This window comes from Pogona vitticeps, chromosome 2 (assembly GCF_051106095.1).
Source record: "Pogona vitticeps strain Pit_001003342236 chromosome 2, PviZW2.1, whole genome shotgun sequence".
Lineage (NCBI taxonomy): Eukaryota > Metazoa > Chordata > Lepidosauria > Squamata > Agamidae > Pogona > Pogona vitticeps.
The window spans coordinates 312726253-312750927 of NC_135784.1; the positions used below are offsets into that span (position 1 = coordinate 312726253).

General features: G+C 54.5%; 1 protein-coding gene across 6 annotated transcripts in view; it reads left to right on the forward strand.

The window, feature by feature from the left end:
- The window catches only part of LOC110082805 (phospholipid-transporting ATPase ID), a 64139-nt gene that overhangs the window by 14577 nt on the left and 24887 nt on the right, over positions 1-24675 (forward strand). For 4 of the 6 annotated variants that reach the window (XM_072993081.2, XM_072993080.2, XM_078384197.1 and 1 more), the window contains 7 exons: positions 15111-15169; positions 16666-16779; positions 17592-17690; positions 17963-18024; positions 21587-21659; positions 22989-23059; positions 23396-23478. In XM_072993081.2, coding sequence (XP_072849182.2) covers positions 15111-15169; positions 16666-16779; positions 17592-17690; positions 17963-18024; positions 21587-21659; positions 22989-23059; positions 23396-23478 — 561 coding nt within the window. Of the gene's footprint in view, positions 1-9027; positions 9227-15110; positions 15170-16665; positions 16780-17591; positions 17691-17962; positions 18025-21586; positions 21660-22988; positions 23060-23395; positions 23479-24675 lie in introns of all 6 variants that reach the window. The other 2 variants (XM_072993082.2, XM_072993083.2) reach the window with 1 other exon arrangement.

The following is a 24675-nucleotide window of genomic DNA, read 5'->3' on the forward strand; positions in this document are numbered from 1 at the left end:
TCTGACTTCTAAGGTTGCCTTCGGCCATCATCATCAACAGTTTTGGAGAAGCTTCAGGCATTCTCTGGTGGACGGTAGCCCACAGCCAGAGGTTCATCTGAGGCCCCGGTGGGGTGTGTGCCTTGCAGGGCGTTTCACTTAGCACCCCCACCCCACCCCCACCCCCGAGGTGGAGCATCCCCCAAGGGAGAAACCTCTTGGGCCCCAGGGAAGGTCTGCCTGGGGAGGGGTACAATCCCCCAGTAGCCTGAAACCAGAGCTGGGCTTGGCTGGGGGGGGCGGGGGGCGGGCAGGGGCTCAGATAATTTGTTCGCCCTTGGAATGGACGTCCCGCCGTGCACGAAGGAGGCACGAAGCCACGAGCTCCGGGGTCTGGTTGCTCATCGTGGGGGGTGTGTGGTCTCCTGGCCCTCCTCTCTGGTGAGGCTCAGCCACGTGGGCAGCACAGAAGCCATTCTGGCACGAGGGAGTGGGGGCCCAAGGTCCCACGGCAGGGGCCCAGGAGCTCATGGGGGGGCAGGGGGGTGCCAAGCCTCCTGCAGGGCAGATGCCCCTGTCTAGGCGGGCTTCGGATCTCTTCCCTTCCGGCAGGCCCTGTGACAGCACCGTGGCTGCCCCTGTGGTCCATCTTCCCCAGGACCCCCACGCTGTCTGTAGTGGGGAGAGCGAAGCAGGCAGGCAGGCGGGGGCTCCTTCCGTCTCCTGGGGGGGGGAACCCCAGCAAGAAGAGGCGGCGGTGGCCGAGCCTGCCCTTTGCCAAAGTCTGTCTGAGCCGGCGGTCAGGCCAGCCTCTTGCGCTCTGCCTTCTTGCTCTTCAGGGGGGCTCCCGCCCCTTCTGCTAATGGCCCTGCGAGGTTCAGTCCCCCTCATCTCCCCCAGGGGGCTCCCCTCAGGTAAGCGAGGTCACCTGGCCGTGGGGAATTTCATGCCCGGTGCTGTTCCAGATCTGCCCCCAGACATGGAACTGGTTTGTTGCCAATCCTTTCAGTTCCCTTAGAGGAGCCTCAGTCAGGCGGAGGGCAAAAGGGTGCGGCAAACGGTGCCCTCTGCCCGACGAGTGGGGCTGGGCAACGGGGGGGGGCACTGGAGGGACCTGAAATAGCCCGTAGGTCCAGTCGAGGAGTGACCATTAAGAGCGAACAAGGAACCTCAGAGGAACCCACTAGGTGACGGCAGGGTGAGTGAGGAGCCCCTTGTGGGATACCAGCTGGACCCAGTAAGACCAGGGCCTTCCAGCTGGTTGGGGTCTGCTTCCTCCCGCTCCCCACTCTTCTCCTCCCAACTGCTTCCCCCCCCCCCGGATGTAGGCCAGTCGCCCCTCCAACTGCCACCAACTGACTTTTCCTCCAGGAATGCCCCCTCCTCAGCATTCTAGCCCCCCCCCCACACGTGCTGCCAGCTCCAGACAGCCAGCGGCCATCGTCCCCACCCACGCCCAAAGGCCAGGAGAGAGGAGTCCACGAGCGTGCGGTCACGCCACCGCCAAAGTAGGTCTTCCTTTTTCCCAGCCCTTCTGAAAGGGCTTTCAAGAAAACTCATCCGTTCCTGATGTCTCTGGTGAGCTTTCGCTTGTTCCCCCCGGCTGAGCTCCGTCACCAGAAACAGCTTTGAGGTTTAGAGGCAGGAAGGGCCCCCCAGCTTGGCTCCAAGGAGCTGCCCCTCTTGGTGTCTCTGGTGGGGCCTTGGGCAGGAAGCACTCAGGGCCAGGGCCAGGCCGGGCACCACGCCGGGCGACTGAGTTGGGGGTGGAGAGGTGTCCGGCTGTCAACCATCACTTGAGAATAGGTCTGCCCCCAGTGGAGGCTGTGCCAGGCTGGCAGGGCACCTCTGTTTCTCTGGGAAGGTGATGGGCTCCAATTCTGTCCATCTAGGCCAGGAGGACCCCATCTCCCTGCAGAGCAGGTCCTTGGCATATTGTAGAAGGAGTCTGCTGGTTCCACCCGTGGCATTTCTGCCTGAAGGGTCCTGGCTGATGGAGAGGCAGCTGGCATCGTCCCTTTGATCGCCCTCTTCAGTAGAGAGGCAGGGCCAAGGGGGCGGGGGGAGGGAGCCCCTAGGCCAAAAGAGGCAACCCCAGCCTGGCACAGGACTTCACGTTGGCCAGGGAGCTAGAAGGCACCCCAAGGGCCCTCTTGTCCAGCCCTCTGCTGGCTAAAGCACCCGAGAGAGAGAGAGAGAGCACCAGCCTGCCATCGGTGTCAACAGCTCAGCGGGCAGGGCCTTGTGGCAGATTGCCCCCCCCCCCGCCATCCGTGTAAGAGGCGACTGACTTCACTGAGCCGGATGAGCTGGACTTCTAGCGCCCTTTGGGCCGTCAGCGCTCCCAGCCCTGGGCAGGCCGTCGTCGCCTGAAGGACTCCTTCTGCCTCCCATCTCGCCCACTGAGATAACAAACCCCACCGCTACGCTTTGCAGCCAGAGTGTTGGCACTGTCCAACTCTTGCTTCAAGAGCTGATAAGAGGATGCGAGAGAAGTGGTTCTTGACCTTGAGTAGCCCGAGTGTTCTTGGACTGCACTTCCCAGAATCCTTCACCACCAGCTGTGCTGGCCAGGGTTTCTGGGAACGTCCGGGTGAGCCAGGGTTGAGAACCAGTTGCGCTGGAGGCACCCCAAAGGGAAGTCCACCCCCATCCTTACAGTCAGGCTCAGAACTCTCTGCAGCTGGCACCTGGGACCTGGCCTATGCCCAAGACCCTGCTCGGGCCTCTTGCCCCTCCTGGCGGGAGGGCAGGACCCTTCCCCAACTCGTCTGCCTTTCCCTGGGAGCCCCTGTGGTGTCCTGGCGCGACCTGGTCATCAAGGGCCCATCATTAACCAACAGCAAAGGAGAAAGCCACCTCGCCAGGCACGGGAAAAGCCACCTGTGACAAACCCAGACCTACTGGGATATGTCACACAGTTACACTAAGCTGCCACCAACCATTCCCTTTAAGAAGTCACACAGACCAGGGATGGATTTTTAAACAATAAAAAGAATAAGGTTTATTTTAAATACACACAGGGAAAAATAAACAATCAGGTGAATAAAATAAAGTAACGTGGCTTATTCTCACTCATACAAGCATACAGTTTGGTTCACCCAGAACCCTTAACTTGAAGCACAGACCCTGAACCTATCAGTTCTGGCTAACCAACAGACACCTGAACCTATCAGGTTGGTACTCTGACACACAGAAGTACCCTGTCTGACACACAGACTCCCACAACAGCTTCTTCTTCCCAGCTGCTGCTTCGTCACAACCCAGTGTCTCTCAGCATCTCTTCTCCACACACGCATCACATATTTATACAGTACAGCCCCTCCTCCTGATGTCCCGCCTTCCACTCCCCATAGGATGGAACTTTCCCTCCAAACCCATGACAGACAGGTAACATCAGTGCTGTATGTAACACCTCCCCTCTTTACAAGTTGTTTTGTAGGGGGAAAGCTAACGTGCTTTTCACCAAAAAACAACCTGTATAAAATACACAACAACAGTTATACATACCATATTATACTTACTTATACTTACATTCTAAGTTAAACCATAGCAAATAGGCATATAAACATTTACCATATACATTACATCAATTTACCTTTATTCATACAAACCAAATTCAAAACAACAGGTACATTTTACTTTTTGTCATCATTATATACACATAGTCCATGTTTCTTTCGCCGTCTTCATTCTTCAGGTCTTCTTGATAAGGCGTCAGCAACACAGTTCACTGACCCTCTGACCACCTTCACTTCAAAGTCATAGTCCTGTAGGTTTAAAGCCCACCTCATAAGTTTGCTATTGTGGGTTTTCATTGTCTTTAACCATTGCAGTGGTGAATGGTCAGTGCACAGAATAAAATGTCTTCCCCAGATGTAAGGCTTGGCCTTCTGGATCGCGTAGACTATGGCCAAACACTCCTTCTCCACGGTTGCCAAATGTCTCTCACCTTTTTGAAGTTTCCTACTCAGGTAGGACACCGGATGCTGGTCACCATTCTCATCCTCCTGGCACAGAACTGCTCCTACCCCGCTGTTAGACGCATCGGTGTAGATGATGAACTCCCGGTCGAAGTCTGGAGCCCGCAGCACAGGATAGTTGATTAACGCCTCCTTCAACCTCTGGAACGCCGCCTCACAGTCGCTGGTCCACGGGATGCGGTCATCAGCCTTCTTCCTCGTCAGATCGGTCAGCGGAGCCGCAATCTCGCTAAACCTCGGGATGAACTTTCTGTAGTAGCCCACCAACCCAAGAAATGATTTGACTTTTTTCTTGGTGTTGGGTCTAGGCCAATCACGAACAGCTTCTATTTTGGCCTCCAGGGGTTTTATCATTCCTCCCCCTACCATGTGACCCAAATATTTTATTTCTGGGCTACCCAGCTGACACTTGCTGGCCTTTACTGTTAGCCCTGCTGCACTTAACCTCTGCAGCACTAACTCCAGGTGTATCAGGTGATCTTCCCAGGTATTACTGAAGATCCCTATGTCGTCAATGTAGGCCACTGTAAAGTCACTGAGCCCTGCCAAGGTCTGGTCCATCAGCCTTTGGAATGTGGCTGGTGCATTTCTGAGACCAAAGCTCAGGACTCGAAACTCATAGAGACCAAAAGGGCTGCAAAAGGCAGTCTTTTCTTGATCCCTGGGATCAATTCTTAATTGCCAATATCCCTTTACCAGGTCCAATGATGAGATGAACCGACAACCCCCTATGGTTTCAATCAGGTTGTCTAGCCTGGGCATTGGGTAGGCATCAGGAGTGGTTACACGGTTTAATTTCCTGTAATCGACACAAAACCTAATGCTCCCATCAGGCTTGTCCACAAGGACTATCGGAGAGGACCAAGGACTAGAAGAGGGGACGATTATGTTCTCCCTCAGCATCTCGTCCAGCTCCTTCCGCACCTTGTCCCTATAGGGTCCCGTTACTCGGTATGGGGATACTGCCTGCGGGGGTGCATCCCCTGTGTGGATCCGATGCATCACTCCCTTCACTATCCCCGGCTTGTTGGAAAACACCTGTTGATATTTACTAAGCAGCATTTTTAGTTCTTGCTGCTGGTCTTGGGTGAGTGCAGGACTGATCTTTACCTCCTCTGGGTTGTATTTTACTTCCCCTCTACCCTCCCAGAAGGGTAATTCAGCTTCCTCACTCTCAGCTGCTTTTATCGCAAATAAAACCCTCTGTTCCCCTCTGTAGTAGGGTTTTAGGGCATTCACATGAACCACCCTCCTTGCTTGGTTCTCCTCCTGCTCTATTAGGTAGTTCAGGTCTGACATCTTGGAAATGACCCTATATGGTCCTGCCCATTTGAGCTGCAGTTTATTCTCCCTGCAGGGCCTAAGCCAAAGCACTTCCTCCCCAGGGTCAAAGTGCCTCTCTCTAGCTTTGTGGTCATACCATGTTTTCTGTCTGACCTTCTGAGCTTGCAGGTTTTCTGCTGCCAGCTCTAGATTTCTCCTTAGGTCATTCATCAAGGTGTCTATGTATGTTACAACATCTTGTGGGTCATCCTGGGTGATCTGCTCCCAATTTTGTTTGATCAAATCAAGGGGCCCTTTCACCCCTAAGTGTGCAGCAAACATGTCAGAGTGACCCCTTTGTAAGATCATGGGGCGATACTTTTCAGGTACCACCAGCTGACTTCTGATCCCATCTCCCCCTTTTGAGATATTCCTCAGGGTTTCTCTATATAAAATCCCCTTTTTCTCCAGAAATCTCACTGGGGTTTCAGGTGTTAGCTGGGCGTCAGTCACCTGTTCAAAACACTTTTGGAGAGTGGCGTCTGCCTTTTGCTCCTGTCCAAATCTGCTGTCTGTGGTTAAGGTTTCCACCACAGCTTCTGAACTCCCCTCTGCTTCCGTCTCTGGCTCATCATTACCCCCCTGAACTGTCCCTGTGGTGGCTTGTGAGCGTGTAATCACTAGCACCCGTTTCACATGTTCAGCCAGGTCATTTCCCACGAGCACGGCTGCTGGCAGAGTCGATGAAATCGCTAGCCGCCAATCTCCCCTCCAGCCTTGAAAGTTGACAGGTACCTCTGCTACTGGCAGAGAGATTACCTGCCCCTCAATCCCTGCCACCTTTATGCTCTCATTTGGGATTATAAACTCCCTAGGGATGATATCTGGATGGCACAGGGTTACCTGGGAACAAGTGTCCCGCAGCCCCCTATACTGACGGTCAAGTATTCCTACGTCCACCCCTGCTGTCTCAAACAACTGAGAATCTGTTTTCACCAGCAAGCAGCGCTTTACTTCCACAAGAGGACCATTTTCCTCAGCCTGATCAGCAGAGGTAGCTGTTCCAGACTGAGTAGCCATGGCAACAGGCTCCCTCAGTGACACTGAGCCTTGCTCTTTCTGGACACAGAACACAGCTTTTGGCTTGGTCCCACTAGAATTCTGAGGCACCATTCCTTTTAGCTGCTTCAATTTCTCACACTCTGAGATTAGATGACCCTTTCCCTGACAGAAATAACATTTTCTGGTGTATTTTGATTCTCTCTCATCTTGTTTTGGTTTTCCCTCCAAAATCTGAGGTCTTGGTTTCATGTCTGAGGGCTTCCCTTCACCATGGGCCCCTCCCCCTTGCTGGCTTTTCCCTGGTCCCTGAGAGTACTTGCTGTAGGTTTCTTTGGGTTTACCTACAGATTTCCCCTCACCCAAGGGCTTTCTTATTTGGGAAATAAAATCTGCGATCTCTGCGGCTGCTGCCACAGATTTAGGTTTCCTTTCCCTCACCTGGAATTTCAATTCCCCATGCAGGACTGAATAGAACTGTTCCAGTGCTATCAAATCTTTAAGCTGCTCATAGGTCTCTGTTCCCTCCTGCGATAGCCATTTCTCAAGCAGCCTCACCAATTGGGCCCCCACTTGGGTAAAAGTCTGTTCTGGTTTCTTGGTGAGGGACCTAAATCTTTGTCTCAGCTGCTCTGCATTTATCCCATGTCTGGCAAACACCAGTTTTTTAAACTCTGCAAAATCTTTCATCAGTTCCTCAGGCATCTCGGCATAAACCTCAGCCAGGCTACCACTGATTAAAGATCGCATGATGGTCATCTTCTCAGTTTCCCTCACTGAGAAGTCCACAAACGCTCTTTCCACTAAGGAAAAGAACACCTCAGGACAATCTCCCTTGTGGTACACAGGGAATTTCTTCAGGTCAGCTTTAGACAGTTGGCCTCCCTCAGAATCCCTATTATTATTATTGTTCTGATTCATCAGTTCCAATTTTTTTAATTCAAACGCCATTTTCTCTCTCTGCAATTCCAATTCAATTCTCTGTCTCTCTAATCTTTCTTCCTTTTCCATTCTCTCTATTTCAAATTGTCGCTGTTTCTCTCTTTCCCTTTCCTCCATTTCCCTCACCCTCAGTTCATGCTGTTGGGCTATGAGTATTTTTCTAAGTTCTGGGTTCTGCTCTCCTGTGCTGTCACCTTGCACTGAGCTAAATTCATCCTCAGAACCTTGGTCAATCTGGGGGTCTTTCACTTCACTCATGTCTGCTACTTGGCTTCGAGTCAAGGGCATAATCCCCCCTCAGAACAGGCTGCTTTAAAAAGTCAAGCCTCAAAATAAAACGACCACTTTTTTCCTTTTTGCCTCAGAACCAGCTCTCCCCAGAGATTGCTGCTGTTCTTCAGCACTAACTTGCAACAGTATCGAGTCAGAGCCTACCCCCCTCTGCTGGGCCTCTCAGCTGGCAAGCTAGCTCGCTGTTACTACGCAGTTTTGCCTCAGCTTTTTCCCGCCAAAACCAGGCTACCTCAGAGCACCTTAATCTAAGTCTCCCCAGTTGGCACGTTCTTCCACTAGCGCACCTCCCCGTGAGGTACACCTAGAAGATTACCTACGCGCCTCAGACTGTCCCTGACTAGACCCCCCTTGCTCTGGGCACACTTGCCAAGGCTTTGCTGGACCACTGGACAACTGGACCAGTCGTATCCCACACGCTGGACACCAATCAATGTGACAAACCCAGACCTACTGGGATATGTCACACAGTTACACTAAGCTGCCACCAACCATTCCCTTTAAGAAGTCACACAGACCAGGGATGGATTTTTAAACAATAAAAAGAATAAGGTTTATTTTAAATACACACAGGGAAAAATAAACAATCAGGTGAATAAAATAAAGTAACGTGGCTTATTCTCACTCATACAAGCATACAGTTTGGTTCACCCAGAACCCTTAACTTGAAGCACAGACCCTGAACCTATCAGTTCTGGCTAACCAACAGACACCTGAACCTATCAGGTTGGTACTCTGACACACAGAAGTACCCTGTCTGACACACAGACTCCCACAACAGCTTCTTCTTCCCAGCTGCTGCTTCGTCACAACCCAGTGTCTCTCAGCATCTCTTCTCCACACACGCATCACATATTTATACAGTACAGCCCCTCCTCCTGATGTCCCGCCTTCCACTCCCCATAGGATGGAACTTTCCCTCCAAACCCATGACAGACAGGTAACATCAGTGCTGTATGTAACACCACCCTCCCGGTGGATCGACCAGCCGTTCACCTGGTCAGTTTACTGATGCTGACTGGGAACCTCCCGTCGTGGCCTGAGGCAGAGAAGGGGTTCTGTTGGAAATTGGTTGAAAAGGAAATGTTGTGAAGGCATCTGGGACTCCTCTCCCGACCCATTCCAGACAGGAGACCTCGCTTGGGTGTAGGATGGAGAAGGTGCCTTTACCCCCTCCTGCACTCCCGCCCCCACCTGCTTTAGAAGGGGGCTCTGGACTATTCCTGCTGCTTCTGCCTCCAAGCCCTACAGGAGGGGCATCCCACGGGGGTGGTGGTGGGGGCTGGTGTGGGGGTGGACGGCTGACTTTCTGTGCTGAATGGGAAGTGGCGAAATCGGTTGGTGGGGAGATCTGGGGACGGTGGTGGACTGACACGTCCCCATTTTGGTGGAGGTTAAAAATGGGTAGAAGACGCACGGATGACTCATCACAGAACTGCAGGTTGCGCGAGGGAGCGAACGAGTGACTCATGCCTTCGTGCCTGCCCTCCCCCCCCATTCCTCTCTGCAGGTGTCCTCCTCTGTCTCCTTAATTAAGCGAGAGGCGCCGGTGAGCCCCACAGATCAATGAAATCCGGGGGCCCGGCTGATTGCTTCCAAACGGGGCGGCTGCTTCTCAAGATGCAGCTCGGATCCTGCCGCCGTCCTGCGCAAGAGAGCGGTTCGTCATCCACCCTGGCAGCTTAGGAGCATGTTTCTGTGGGCCTCAGGTGGGCAGCTGAGTAACCGCATCCATTCTTAGCTCTCGAGGAAGCTCAGCAAAGGCCTTGCGGAGGCAGCCCCTGCACTGTGCGTGCATGCGTGTGTGTTGGGAGGTTCGTGGCCACGAGAGACCTTCCAGAACGTGGTCACGTGTCCTGTAAGGAAGGTGCAAACGCAACCGGAAAGGGTGTTTTCAAAGAAGGTCAGGTCGGGCCATGGATGGCGGCTGCAGGTCGCCCCCCCCTCCTTGCAAGGCCTGTGCTTGACCAGAGAGCCGCGTCCTTTCAAGAGCAGCGGGCAAGAGCGCCATCGGGGTTGGAAAGCCCAGAGGCCCCTTCCTCCCGTCTCCCGCACGGTCTCATCTCTTCCCCGTTTCTGCCTCTGGGGCGCTACCGATGATGGATCCAGCCATTTGGGGTTAGACCAGAATTGGCTCCAAGGCGGCTAATCCTGGCCGGATCCAGAAAGCTGACTGAACTATGTGTGTGTTTTTTTAGTCATCATAATTGTGGGCCCTCAAGTCAATTTTGGCTTCCCCACTCCCGCAACAGACACCCAACCTAACCCTTTACATGCCGCAGGAAGTGTGGCCGGGAGCAAAGCGGGGGGGGGGGGGGGGGAAGAGAGGTTCCTGGAGGTCATCTCTGGGGAACTCCAGTCTCTTGCTCCGGAACCCTTTGCTGTTTCCCCTCCGGCGGCTCCCTCTCCCTCAGCGCAGGCCTCCGGGTGCCCTCCCTGCCCCTCTGGCCTGAGGCTCCTTGAGGGGAATCCCTGGTGAGCAGGACTGGGCGCTTTGAGGTTGGCCTGACGTGGGGAGGCAGGCGGGCGCGATGCCACTCCCACCACCAGAGGCCATTCCTGGGAGAGCGGCCCCTTGCCCAGCCGAGCCCCGTCCAGCACTGGAGGGGGGGGGGTCTGTGGCCTCGCCTGGAGGCGACGCTTTGGGCGCAGGACTGGCGCCAGGGGGTTGGGGCACTGAGCGCCCGGCCACCGTGAGGCGCAGGCGCCGGATCCCGTGGGTGGACGTCTGCGGGGAATGTTGAAGTTGTCATGACTCTGCCCTGGGCAACCTCGTACTACAACTCTTCACGCGGCAGTCTCGTCTGACATGGTGTTGACTGGTGCCTGGTGACACCACTCCTCCACACGTGGCTGTGCTGTTTTGTGACCTTTAAAAACGAAGAAGCATTGGGTGTTTTTGGAAGCAACGCAAGGGCCGTGGGAGAAAGTGTCTTTTGCAGACACGAATTTTAAAAAGAATTGAAGCATCAAAGGGGAAAGGCTGCACCCACCCCTGGCCATGGAAGCGTCAGGTGCAGGAAGGAAGGGACGGGGATTAAAAGATGTGCGGGACGGGCTCCTCGTAGGTGCAGGAGGGTGCTCAGCGCTTCGTGGAACTGCCCCAGCCCTCCTGGGCAGTCTTTTGTGTGTCCTCCCCCCGCCCCCGCGGGCTCAGCCGGCTGGTGCTTGCAGCTCTGAACAGGCTGGCAAGAGGATGAGCTCCCTGGGATGGGCTTTGCGTCGTCGTCCCGTTCAGCTTGTCTTGTTAAGGCGAAGGAAAGAGGCCTCCTGGCACCGGGATGGTCTCTTCGGAGGGAGGGAGGGAGGGAGAGAGAAGATGTTTTTTGTTCTGCCAAACGGTTCCATTTCTGGCTGTCCTGCAGCTGTTGCTAGGCCTTGATCCAGATGTTGTTCTGCGGGATCTTTTCCCAAGCGCTCCGTGCGGGGGTTGGTGGTTGGGGGTGGGAGGAGGGGAAGTGGCCTGGCCTCCCTGGCCGGAATCTTGTTTGTTTTCTGCAATGTGACGTTTGAGGTTTGGTTGCTCCCCCCACCCTGGCCGGAGCGTCTCTTTTCTGGATGGGCTCCTCTGGCCTCTACTCCCAGCAGGCTGTTCAGGAGGGGCGTGAGCCCCACTCCAGCTCCCATGTCCACCCTGTGAGCTTCAGGGAGTGTGTGTGTGTGTGTGTGTGTGTGAATCCAGTTCCTTTCTGGTGGCGTTCTGATGCAACCCTCTCCCCTTTTCAGATGCTGGGGAGCCAAGAGCCGCCTTTCAGCTCTGAGGCCCACCGCCGGTCCTCGCAAGGGCCCAGGAGGGTCCACGGGGGGGGGGGGAGGGCTTTGGGGGCTGCACCAGGCAGATGAGGGGATGATGCCAGGCCAGGGGCCAGAAACGGCGATGGCTGGCCGGTTCCCCTTTGAGGCGCCCTCTCCCTTCCGCCTGGGCATGTCCCCGAATCCATCCTGGCTTCCTATATTGGCATAGGGCCCCCCCTGGGGTGCAGGATGGCATGTGGGGCAGGGTGGGGAGGAGTTCTCATCCAGCACCCCCAGAGGGCACCAGGCGGGAGAAGGGAGCGGGGTCTTTCCCACGGGACGGGCAGAGAGATTTTTCTTTCCTTGTTTGGAGAAGGAGGAGACAGGCTGGCAGGCTGATGACGGGACAAACCTTGTCCCCCGCTGGGACAGGAGATAAAACCCTTATCTCTAACCGCAACCTGATAAGGAAGGCCGTGACCAGGGGTCAGGGAAACCCCATCCCTCCCTCCCATGGCAGTGTGAAGGCAGGGCCTGGGGGGGGCACCTGCACGCTCCTCTGGGGAGGTCAAGGACCTCCGTGGGCAGGAGTCACACTGTGAAGTGCTGGGGGTGGAGGGTTGGGCTTTTTGTGGGAGGTGCTTTTTGTGCCTGCTTTCCTCCTTGCGTGGTAGGAAGCTGAGTGGCCCAGAGGCTGTGGGGAGATGGACGCTTACTGGCTTAGCCTCAATCCTCCCTGTCCCCCACCAGCCTCACTTGTCCTCGATCAGCCCCACCATCACCTTTGTCTCTGCTGTCAAGGGTTGATTGCCCAGCGCCTGGGAAGAAGCGAGTCTCTGTGCTGCACCTTGCTTGGCGCATGGGTGGGGCCAGCTGAGCAAGTCATGCAGGAGCACATATCCCTGGCTCTCTGGGTTCGAGACAACTCTTGAGGAAGAGGGGGCAGGATTCTGTTTCTCTTTCAGTTTCCCTTAAGAAAGACTCTAGGCATCTCTCGGACAAAACTATAGAGCAGTCTGTTGCCAGACTCTTGGCTGGCAAATGGGGAGCAGAAACACACCACAGCCGGAGCATTTTGTGTTTGCTCTGTGGTCTGCCTCTTGTGGTTCCACCGTCTGGAGAAAGCCCCCCCGCCAAAAAACAACAACTGGTGATCCACTGGCAGAGGTGGGTGGCAGGGAGGAGTCCCATAGAGTACAAACTGGTCTCCGTGGGGTTCTGAAGCAACAGTGTGCTGGCAAATATGGACAGAACAAGAGCAAATCCTGCCAGACTAACCAGATCTCATTTAATGAGCCAGTCCCCTCCCTGATAGACAGAGGGAAGGCTGTAGACTTAGTATATCTTGACAACGTGCTGCATGATATACCAATGAGCAAGCTAGCTAGGTGTGGGCTGGATAGATCAAGGGTCAGTTGGCTACAGAATCATACTCAGACAGTGATGATTAATGGGTCCTTCTCCAACTGGGAGGAGGTCACATGGGGTACCCCAAGGCTCAGTCCTGGGCCCGGTGCTCTTCAATATGTTTATTAATGACTTGGATAAAGGAGCGCAGGGAATATTTATCAAATTTGTGGATGACACAAAACTGGGTATAATAGGTAATACCCTGGAAGACAGAAACTACATTCAGAATGATCAGGAGAGGCTGGAGCACTGGGCTGAAAATAACAGAATGAAATTTAACAGGGAGACGTGCAAAGTACTACACCTGGGGAGGAAAAACCCAAATGCACAGTTACAAGATGGGGTATACTTGGCTTAGCAATACTATGAGCAAGAAAGATCTTGGAGTCGTCGTAGATCACAAGCTGAATATGAAGCAACAGCGTGATACAGCTACAAAAAAGGCAAATGCTATTTTAGGCTGCATTAACAGAAGTGTAGTCTCCAAATCCCGCGAAGTGCTAGTTCTGCTCTATTCAGCACTGGTTAGGCCTCATCTTTATTCTTGTGTCCAGTTCTGGACATCACACTTAAAGGATGACAACAAACTCGAACCAGTTCAGAGGAGGGCAACAAGGATGATCAGGGGACTGGAAACCAAGCCCTGTGAGGAGGAAAGAATATTTATTTATTTATTTGATTTATACCCCGCCTATCTGGGCATGTTTAGCCTTGAGCAAAGAAGGCTGAGGGGAGATAGGAGAGCACTCTTCAAAGACTTGAAAGGTTGTCATACAGAGGAGGGGCAGGATTTAATCATCCCAGAGTGCATGACAAATAATCGTGGGCTTATGTTACATGAAGCCAGATTTAGGCTGACTATCAGGAAAAAGTCCTAACTGTTCGAGCAGTATGATAATGGAGCCAGCTGTCTTGAGAGGTGTTAAGTGCTTCAACGCTGGAGGCATTCAAGATAAATTTAGACAAACAGATCTACCTTGACTTGGATTTCTGCTTTGAGCAGGAGGTTGGACTTCATGGCTTTATAGGCCCCTTCCAGCTTCATGACTCTATAATAACTGAATGTAAAGCAAGACCTTAGGGTATTCAATGGGGTATTTCTTTAATTGCTACCCTATGAAGTTTGATTCCTGATGTCAACTTGCATCTCGACAAGGTTTTCCAGGTATGTGAGATATTTAAGGAGCGGTTCTACCACTGCCCCCACCTCCGCCATCATCTTCAATAACCAAGTGTAGATTCGAACCCAGGTCTTATGAGTTTGAATCCATCACTCTCTCATTTATACCACACTGGCAGCTCTTACGAAGCTTACCAACCTCTTTTTAGACCTTTATGTTCCTCACCCTTTCCTGTTCAAAACAATTCTCCCTCTCTCCAAAGACTTCTGATGCTGCATGCCTGGAAATAGCTGGCCAGCGCAGCTGTTCTTGTGTACAGGAGAACACCGGCAGTTTTTAGCGACTGCTACGTGGCTAAAAGTTCTTCCAGCTTTTGCTGCAGCCACTAGCCATGGGTTGCATAACCATCAACCTTCCGGGCCCGTCTTTCTTGAGGAAGAAAGAAACAGCGGTCCAGCTCCCCAGCGTAGGTCAGCAGTGTCATGCAGCCCCCAAAATAGCTAAGGACGTTCCAGCCAGCCTCAGCAGAAGCCTTGTGTCTGGATCAAGGGAAGTAAAAGCACCCACTCTGTTGTGAGTTGGATACCTGGCTGTGGAACCGGAGGTCAGGGGTTCGATTCTCCCACTGCGCATCCCAGGAAAAAGAGCCAGCCTGTACGGTCTTGGGCCGTCCCAGGAGAAGGGAAGGGCCCACCTGAGTACTCAGGTGTACTGAGCACTGAGCGTTGTTATTCTTATCATCCTGCCTTGGTCACACCTCAACCGGAAAGAGGAAGAGCCGGCAGCGAATCCCTCGGAGGACGGGGTGACGGGGTGGGGGCTGGGTAGGTTGAGCCCAGTGGCTACCCAGGGGGACTCTTCTCCCTGGAAGCCCTCACGGGGAGGGGAGGGGAGGGGAGGGGAGAGGCTTGGCAGCCCTCTCAGTCTGAGGTCTGGCCCATGGTTTGGAGCGCCGTGGCCCCATTGCTGTGCCACAGGGCACCAAGGCGGGTGAGGGGGCTGGCTTTGGTGCCCGATCAGGCAAGGTGTTCCTCTGCCCCTCACAGGTGCAGGCACCGTCCTGCTTGTGGCCAGCTGTCCAAGGGGCGCCTGGCTGGCACAGCCCTGAGGCCCCACAGCTGGCCCCTTGGGCCTTGGGGGTGCCTGTCAGACTGTGGCTGCCTAGGGCAGCTCCCTCCTGCTTGGGTGGGTTGGCGCCTTGCCCCCTTGGCTGCCCCCACTTCCTAACCCTTTACCTTGCCACCCAAACATTGGGCCTGCCCAGGGGAGGAGGGAAAGGGGCCCCGGCTGTCAGCCTTCACTAACGCCTGCTGCCTTTTTTCTGCAGAGAAAGAGAGGCGCCTCCGTGCAAACGACCGAGCCTTCAACCTGCAGTTTGATTATGCTGTAAGTCAGGAGGCACACATCTGCTGGGGAGTCAGGCCCCACAGCCCCATGAGTGCTTTGCCCCTTGAGCAACTCAGTTGTGGGGCAGGACCTGAGAGGCCACCAGAGTTTGGTGTGAAATGCAGCCTGGATGGATTGCTTGAGCTTGTGCAGGAGTTTGGAGCTGAGAGAGAGAGAGAGAGAGAGAGAGAGAGAGAGAGAGAGAGAGAGAGAGCATCTGTTCTCCCCATTCACCAGATGGCGAGGGTCTCTGGGCTGGGGGTGGAGAGGATGAGAAGGCCTTGGGTCTGAACAGGGGAGCATCTCACAACTCGGCCCAGGAACCTCTCTTGAAATCCAGCATCCATATCCCAAGCATGTTTAAAGGGACATCCTGGGAGGAATCCTGTCTCAGCTGCCGGCTCCTCGTGTCTGAGACGGGAGGGCAGGAGGCCTGACCCCCCCCCCCCCATGGGTTGGTGGCCTCTGCAGAAAAGTCCCCTTGGAGGCTCCTTCCGGGCCTCTCCAGAGCGTGGCTGCTGCTCTTTGTTTTGGGCCTGTTTGGGGACGGAGTCCCGGGAAAGGAAAGGGCCCCTCTCTTTGGCCAGCCGGCCGGCCTCTGCGGTCGCTTTCTCAGCCTCCGTCTTGCTCCGTGCGTCTGGGCACGACTCTGCAGGCAGCTCCTTTCGTGGCTAGGTTCAGGTGCAAGAGCCCCCGGGGACCATAGCCAGGAAAGGGGGCTTCTCAAAAGACAAGACGCCCCATGGAGAGGCCCCTCTCTGTTTTCCCCTTTCATGGTGTGGCACAGAATCCCCCCGCCCCCCCCGTTCCAAGCACCCCAGTGCCCCCCCTTTCCATCAGTCTCCCTCCCTCCCTCCCTCCCTCTCCCCCCCTCTCTTCTACACATTTTTTTAAATTTTATTTATAATTAAAAAGTACAAAAAATAATAATAAAAAAAACCAAAAAATACAAAATACCTACTACTACAAAAAAACAAACTGTAAATTACGAGACTATAAATTACAAAACATAACAGTGAACCCATCACCCTCAGGACTAGCATTACACTTCTTTCCATCCATTTTCATTCCAAAATTTCAATGTTTCTTCACTCGGTGTATACCCCCTCCCTCTCCGAAATACATGTTCTAAAAATACGTTCCATATTTTTTTAAAGTCATTATTTTTCATTTGGCCCCTGCTTATTTTCATATCGCATGTCAGTTTATCATTAATAGCCATATCCCACAATTCTCTATACCATTCCTCAAGGTTAAATTGATTTTCATTTCTCCAATTCCTTGCCATAATTATCCTTGCAGCTGTAATCATTATTATTATTAAATCCTTATTTTCATTCACCAATTGCTCTTTACTCAAATTCAATAAAGCTGTTATTGGGAACATTGAAATATTCAATCCCATAATTGAAATATTCAATCCCTCTCTTCTACACATGACTCACCCTCCTCTCACACAGACCTCTAGATCAACAGGTCGCTTTGTCTCCCTGCAGAAAAATTCCATCAAAACCTCCAAGTACAACTTTTTCACCTTCCTGCCTCTCAACTTATTTGAGCAGTTCCGGCGGATTGCAAACGCCTACTTCCTTTTCCTGCTCATCCTGCAGGTAGGTATCTGCCTGCCCGTCGTTGTGGGCAGAGCCTTGCTCAGAGCAGGCAGGCAAGCAGGCTTCGGGGGTCCCTTGTGCTGTGGCCCCCCCTCCCACCCTACCCCTGGGCTGGTACCCGGTCCCCCCAAGTGACAGGAGCAGTAGAGCCCCTCCAGGTGGGTAATCTGCTGTCCCTGGGGCTTTGCCACCTCCCGACAAACAAAAGCATCCCTGGGGGGGGGGGGTGGAATGCCCTTGAGGGTCTGAGTGTGGCAGGGACTCAGTTTCCCTCAGGGGCCATGCAGCGGCAGACCCAGGCCTCGGTTCCAGCTGCTCCCCTGTGAGATCTGCCCCCTGATGGGGATGGCCCTGAGCCCTGGCGCCTGCTTCTGATTTACAGCAGGGACGGGCAAGCAACGTGTAGCCTGCTGGCTGCTGCCTGCCTGGCTGTGTTTTCACCCGCCCTGCCCAGCGCAGCCCATAGAGAGGGAGGAAGGAAGGCTTCCTGCCATTGCAAGCCATGTGGGGTGGGAAGGGGGGTGTCCTTGCCCCGCGCACGGAGAAGGAGGCCTTGGGCAAAGCCTGCTTGAGCGTCCCAGGTGGCAGGAGACCTTCCTAACCTCTTGCCGCTCTGGCGCTGTGCCCGTGTGGCTGGACCAGGTGGGAGGTGAGGAGAGCCGGAGAGCAGCCGGACAGATCAGCCTGGCAGCCCCTGTGCCCTGTGCTCCTGCTGCGGGAGGGAGGAGGGACCCCCCCGCCTCTCCCTCTCCCCCCCCCCTCTCTCTCTCTCTTTCTCAGGCAGTGTCTGCCTTTCTCGCCCCTCCTTGCAGCTCATCCCTGCCATTTCCTCCCTCTCCTGGTTCACCACTGTGGTCCCTCTGATCCTGGTGCTGGCCGTGTCTGCAGCAAAGGATGCCATCGATGACGTGGTGAGGAAGAACCGCTCCCTCCACCCGCCGGGGCTTCCCTCCCGAGCTTGCCCGACCAAAGCCAGGCTCCCCTTGAGACCGGCCGCTCAGGCTCCCTGGTGGAGAATCTCCTCAGCCTTTGGGTGGCCCCACGAGCGGGGTCCCAGGCTGAGGGGCTCTGCCGGAGAGAAGTGGCCGCAGGCACTGCCTGGAGTGAGGGTGAGGGTGAGGGTGGGCTGTACAGAGGGAATTCTGTGCCCCTTGGGTGACCTCCTGGACTCTGTGTTTGTCAGAATCGGCATAAGAACGACAACCAAGTCAACAACCGTCCGGTCAAGGTGCTGGTCAATGGCAGGTGAGCAACGTTTTCTTCCTTTGCTGAATTTGGGTCTCCTGGCTGGTGTTCTGGAAAGGCCGAGTATCCATGGCAGAGCACCGTATGCGATGCCCAAGAGAAAGTGGGGCCCAGGATCCAGCTGAAAGTGTGCTTGAGTCCTGGCTTCGATCCCACTTGCTCTGGTCTCCTGCCCTCCCCATGCCCTGGGCTTCCTCCAAGAGCCTGGTTTCTGCCCACCTGCCAGAGAGGCCAAAGCCAGCGGGGGGGCGAGCCCCCGTCCACGCAGGAGGCTGCCAGCCCTCTTGCGTGCAGGGAGGGAGTTTCCCTCTCAACAGAGCCGTGTCTTGCCCCGGGCAGCCCCGTGGGGCTGCGTGAGGTTTTCTGCAGCGGAGCGTTCCCTCAGGGGAGAGGGTTCCACTAACCTTTCCCAGGCAGAGGAAGCCAAGGCCGTGGCGGTGGCAGAGTGTGGCTGCGTGGCTGCCAGGCAAGTCGGGGTCACACAGCTCCCTGCAAGTGTGGAGGAAGAGAGCCTGGGCGGCCCCTGGGCATCGCTCCCATCGGCTGGTACGCCTGTCAGCTCAGGCCAGCAGGAGACGTCGTGCCAGACCCATATCTAGAAAGGGGCAGCCCCCCCCCATTTTGGCAGGATCTGATTGTTAAAGCACAACCAATTCCCTGGCTTTGTTTCACCAAGAGAACCAACCGTGTGCTGGGAAGCCTCCCTGCGCCCTCGGCCGGCTCCCCCGCTTCCAGCACTCCTTGTTACGAGAGGGTCTGTCTGTTTCGGAGAGGAAAGGAAAGAGAGGCAAGCCCAGAGGCTGCTCTCCCCACCACATAGACACGGTGGGACACGCTCTGCCCCTGCCACGTGAAGCCAGGGATCCCAACATGGGGTTTCTAGGACAGAAAAAAAGAGGAGGACAGGAAGGACTGGAGGACAGGATGCTGACACCCATAGCTGACCTCTGAAATGTAAACACAGGCTTCCTTTGCTGGTCTCATTGCACCTCCCCATTTCCCACAAAAGGTGGGAGGCTTCTGGGGTTAAACGTTCAAGCACCTCAAGAGCCAAAGCAGCCATTTTCTTAAACTGTTTGACTCAGCCCAGAGCTTGGGTGTCACAGACCTGACCCAGGCCGGGGGGCATTTGCGGAGCCCGGTAACCCCACCACCCAGAAGGGGACTCAGGAAGAGCAAGCCTCGCTCGCAGCCCCGCCGTGAGTTTCACAGAGTCTCAGAAGCCCAGGCAGAGGATGCTAGTCACCGCTGGCCTCCCTCGCTCTGAGCGTTGCAGGTTCAGCCGCTCGCTCTGCCCGGGTTGAGGAACCGCTGTGGGAAAATAGCCAGGGAACTACTGCTGGGAGCCTGTCCAAGTAGCAGTTGTAGAAGAGAGCTCTCTGATAAAAAAAAGACACTACAGACTTTAGTTATTATTCATGTCACCGGTGAAGAAGATGTGTGCTTCTTCTTCACCCCAGACGTATTTATTAAGTAAGCAAAATTTGCATAAGATAAGAAATTATCCAAAGAGGCATTGAGCGATTATCAGTCTTAAGGCATTCCACGCCTGCGCACAGAGAATCACAGAACAATGCATCTTTATACTACAATAGCATGATTATGCTAAACATCACTGGTGTATCCCTTAATAGCTACAAGATGGAGCTCTAGACTAAAAACTTCCCACAAACCACAACCCTGCAAGGAGAGGCACGGAAGTCCAGGGTGGCCCTAAAGAGCGTGCCGGCATTTCCCAGTCGAAGGCTGCTGAATTTAGAACCACGCCTCACGAGAAGCTCATTTTCAAGCCCCTTTGGCCAAGCAAGAAACACGCCAGGCTGGGGACTTTTATATTTTATTAAAGAGAAAAAGAACAAAATAGATTAGGGAAGAGGAAAAAAAATACTTTGGGACCTAAAAGCCAGTTCAAGTGAGACACAGTAGCTACAAGGATCACTACTAGCACAACCATTAATATTGCATGAAATAGCAAGATTTCTGAATCCATGCAGAGATCTTACCCACAACCTCACAGGGCTGATTTCTCAAGTAAAGATTTCTCCCAAGGTGGAACTCGCTACTCGGGGAATACGAGGTGGGCTTGATCTTCACGTGGGACGGGCCTCTCAGCCCATCCTCTTAGACCGATCAGCTTCCTTGTTCTACGAGCAGACCTCCCAGAAACATGGGGGTGGTCGCGTCCTCTTCTCCCCAGGAGTAACCAGAGCGATCCACCGCTTGGCCTTGAGATGGATGGTCGAGCCTTGAATACTCCATCTTCTCTCTAACTGCCCGGATGGTTCCATGTCTGTCTTTGCCCTGAGGACAATGCCAGTGCCGCGCTAAGAGGCACCGAGAACTAAAACCGACAGCCTGCCTTCTCAGGCTCTATAAAGGGCCGTCGGCTGTGGCAGCCCAGGTGATGTGGAGAGCGGTCTCCGGGATTGCTCTCTTCTGGACTTCACTTCCCAGAATCTTGCAGGCTATGCGGACCAGTGGGATTCCTGGCTGGGAGATTCTAGGAGCTGTTCCACACCCACTCCCTCCCCCACCAAAAATCATTTCCCCAAACTCTGGTAGGACCTGAAGCAATTGATTCTAACTGAGGAGGGGTCTCAATATGAGGAGAAAAGTCCTGGCGGAAAAGTCTGTTCGGTTGGGGAATGGGCCCCCCCGGAAGTTGGTGAAGGCTCCCTCACGGCTGGTTTTTGATCGGAGGCTGGAGGGCTACCTAACAGAGATGCGGTAGCAGGGAATTCCTTGCCTCAGCAGAAGGTAGACTGTTGGACCTTTCAGGTCCTCGGCTGGTCTATGGTTCTCTGGGAATGCAAGCATAACGTGCAGCAGCATTAAATCTAAGCATTCACAAATTCAAAACCCTCGCCAGACGTAGACTCAGCCCGCCTAGAAGCCATTTCAAGATCCCTACGGATCTGTCCTTGTAGTTGCGTCTCAGTCTGTTATCCATCCTCCTTCCCCCACCACCCATAAACACCACTGCTTATTTATTTATTTACTTATTTCCTGCACTTCCATGGCACCTTTCTCTCCCAGACGTGGGACTCAAGGTGGCTCACAGATCATTAAAAGAGCTAGCGATTAAAACGACATATAAGGGGCACTGACAAATTATTGAACATGGAAATTAAAATAATTATATAAAACAGATTAAAAAGTATAAAAGCGTCAAGAAGCACATTAAAAGGGATATAATGGCAGCAAGCACAAGGCTTCTAGCGGTATTAAAATTAGATATTAAATATTAAAAGTCTGTCTAAGCAAAAATGTCTTCGTTTGCCTACTTAGAGAAACTCTTATCTGTTCCATCAGTTTGTGCGCCTCCCTTCTTTAAAACTAAAAATCAAGGGGCTCTAGAGAGGGAAGAGCCTCAGAATGCATTGAACCTAGGAAAGTACATTTCCGAAACCCCCAAACCATTCCCAGGGCGGCAGAAGGCGACAGAAAACTATCAGTTGAAAAAAGAAAAGAAAAGGAGGAAGGGTGGTTTCTGCCTTTTCTGGCCCTCCTGCCCACCTTGGTGGTCGCATCCTGGCCCAGTGCATGTTTTTTTCTCTTCCAGTTTGAAGGAGGACCGGTGGCTGAACGTCGAAGTTGGGGACATCATAAAGTTGGAGAACAACAACTTTGTGACGGTGAGCGATGGTTGCCGCGCTCGGCTCACGGGTGGCCCGGCTGCTTTGGAGGGTCGCTGGCAGCCGCCCTTCAGCTGCCTCCCCTCAAGGGGGGGGTGCCCCTCACCTGGCCCCGCCCAGGGGATCACGCCGGGAGGACCAAACCTTTTGCTGGCCGGCTCCACCTGGACAAAAGAATGGCCGAAAACCATGGAGGTGTCTCAAGGGGGCTTGAAATAAAAGAGGGTGAAAAGCGGCCAAACGTTTCAAAAACAACAGCAGCGGAGTCTGGGGCCTCCTCAGTCCCAAGCGCATCCGGCAGCATTGGGTGCAAAAGGCCTCGCTGAAGGGATGCTCTCCATCCCCTCCCCCTCTCCCCCCACCACCCTCGAGATTGCCAGGCTCGTCCGTGTCTTTGCGATTCTGGCTTTACTAAATATAAGCCGTAGTTGAAGCGAAGATGAAACAACAAACTGTAGTGAGATAAAATCTGAGGCACGTGCTGTACTTCTGATTTGCCCCTTGCAGCCCCGTGGTATTTCTTTAAAATATATTTTATCCCGCTTTGGTCCTTTAAAAGGACCCAAGGACACTTCCGTCATTAGAAGACAATATTTAAAGCTAAGAAGAGTATGAATCAAAGGATCAAGTAAATGCCCCACAACGAAAACACATTTAAAAGTGACAAGGCTTGAAAAACCTCCGTCAGGCATCTAGTCACTAAGGGAAAAGCCTTCTTTGCCTGCTTGCAGAAGGATAGCAGAATGGGGCCCAGCTGGCCTCCAGTGGGAGGGAGTTCCAGAGTCTGGGAGCAGCCATGGAGAAGGCCCTTCTCTCTCCCGTGTCCTCTCCACTGGATCCACTTGGGAAGGTGGTAGGATCCAGAGAAGGTCCTCTCCTGATGACGTTCACCTGCAAGCAGGCTCATAAAGGGAGACGCAGACCGTCAGATAGCTTGGACCCAAGCCCTTTAGGGCTTTGTAGGTTAGAACCAACACTTCAGATTGTGTCAGGAAACAGATCAGCAGCCAGTGGAGCTGCTGTAAACGGGGTGGGTGTCTGTGTGATCCCTGTGAGCAGCTGCCATGTTTTGGGCCCTCAGAAATTTCCAAACCCTTTCCAGAGGCAGCCCCACGTGGAGGGTCTTACAGTAATCCAGCCGGGATGTAGCGAAGGCTGGTGTGAGGGCAAAGGAGGACACTGTATTGGCACGGGGGCCCAGCTGGGCCGTGGCAGGCCACGTCTTCCTGTGTCCGCCGTGGTCCTGCCTCTTTTGCTCTGCTCTGCTCTGCTCCGCCGGCTGCTTGTCGCTGGTGCCACCCTCCGTGTCTCTTGGTGTTTCCCATCCAGGCTGACTTGCTGTTGCTGTCGAGCAGTGAGCCCCACAGCCTGACGTACATTGAGACGGTGGAGCTGGACGGGTGAGTGTCGGGGGGGGGCTTTCTGGAGCCCCTGCGGACGGGACAGCCGGCAGCCATGGCTCTATGGGCAGCAGCTTAGGGTGGGAATCCGTGGCCTGCGCCCGCTTGCTGGACATGGTTTCTCCCCGTGGCGTAGTGGCTCCAGGAGGGCGTCTCAGGTCGAAGGCCTGGGACTTTCCGATTAGCAGGACCATCAGGTTCCCCTGTCAATTCACGTGGCAACGATCGGGATGTACCTGGGTGGAGGGGGACGGGGGGGGGGAGCAGGGTTCTCCAGTGAGGGCTGTGCTAATTAGCGAGTCGTCACGTTGCTTCTCCTCTAATTTGTCAATTCAGAGAAACCAACCTGAAAGTGAAGCAGGCACTGACGGTCACCTCGGAGTTGGGGGAGGACCTGCACGCTCTGAGCAGCTTTGACGGTGAGTGCGGGGAGGGAGGCTGACCTCGGCGGGACTGGCCGGAGACCCTCTCCACGCGCCCTCTCCACCTGCCTGCCCGCCAGCAGGACTGGGGTTTGCCATCCCTGGTCCAGCAGGGAAGCCTGGTGTGTATTGGGTGTGTGTGTGTGTCAGGAGCAGGCTATTGGAGGGTGTGTGTGTGTGTGGGGGGGGGGCTTCTCCCACTAATATTTCGCACAGGAGAGCCCTGCCTGAGGCCCTCCTGGCATCACATCCACACTTCCCTCCTGCTGCTTGCCAGGAAGAAGGCGTGAAGGTTTGTGGGTGGGTGTAGAATCCAGACATGGTTTCTGAAAAATGACTGCAGTTCCAGGACAACCGGGTCTCAGCGTGAGGGCCGGTGACCGTGTGGGGGAAGCGTGGGTCCTGGCCATGAGGAGGGGGCTGCTCCTCCTGCGGACGGCTGAGCCCGGGGAGGCAGAAGCCCCCCCCCTAGACAGACATCCCTCGGGCCCCACAGGAAGAGCCAGCGGTCACTTGGTCCCTTATTACATATCCCAAGCAAGATTCCCTCTCAGGCGTGTGGTTGTGCGAGGGCACACGACTCTGCCCCCTCCAGGCCGCTTTCCTCCTCCTCCGCACACCCGCAGTGAGCGTTTCCAGCCTCTGTGGTGCCAATTGCACCAGAACCCCGCACGGGGGTGGGTGGAGCTGCACGAGAGAGGGGCAGAGCCCTGTCCAACGGGACTGAAAATTCAAGGGATCGTTGGTCCCAAGCCCTTGCAAGGAAGCCCTCTGGGCCAGTGGCTGTCACCCCACCATGTGGCAGGGAGTTCCAGAGATCAAGAGCTATTAAGACCCGTCCTGCACCTTTTGCCAGGTGCAGCTGCTGGGATTTGGCTGCATTTGCTCAGTGCAAGAATTGCTTTCTCTCGCTTACTCGCTCGCTCGCTCACTGTCTTTCTCTCTAAGCCTCCGGTGGGCTCCAGGGACAGGGTGTCGGTTTCTCTCCTTCTGCAGCCGGGCCGAGGGGAGGTGCCAAGTTGGATGAGGCTGCCATGGGCGTCCCTTCCAGCTGCCCCCCTCCCCCTCCCCCTGCTCTCTGGAGGAACCCGTCCTTTTGGCATACATTGGCAGGAAGAAAATCCTTGCCCTTCGCAAGCAAGGGGCCCTTTTGTGGGTCCCTGTGGAACTGTGGGAGCATTTCTTTTCTGATGT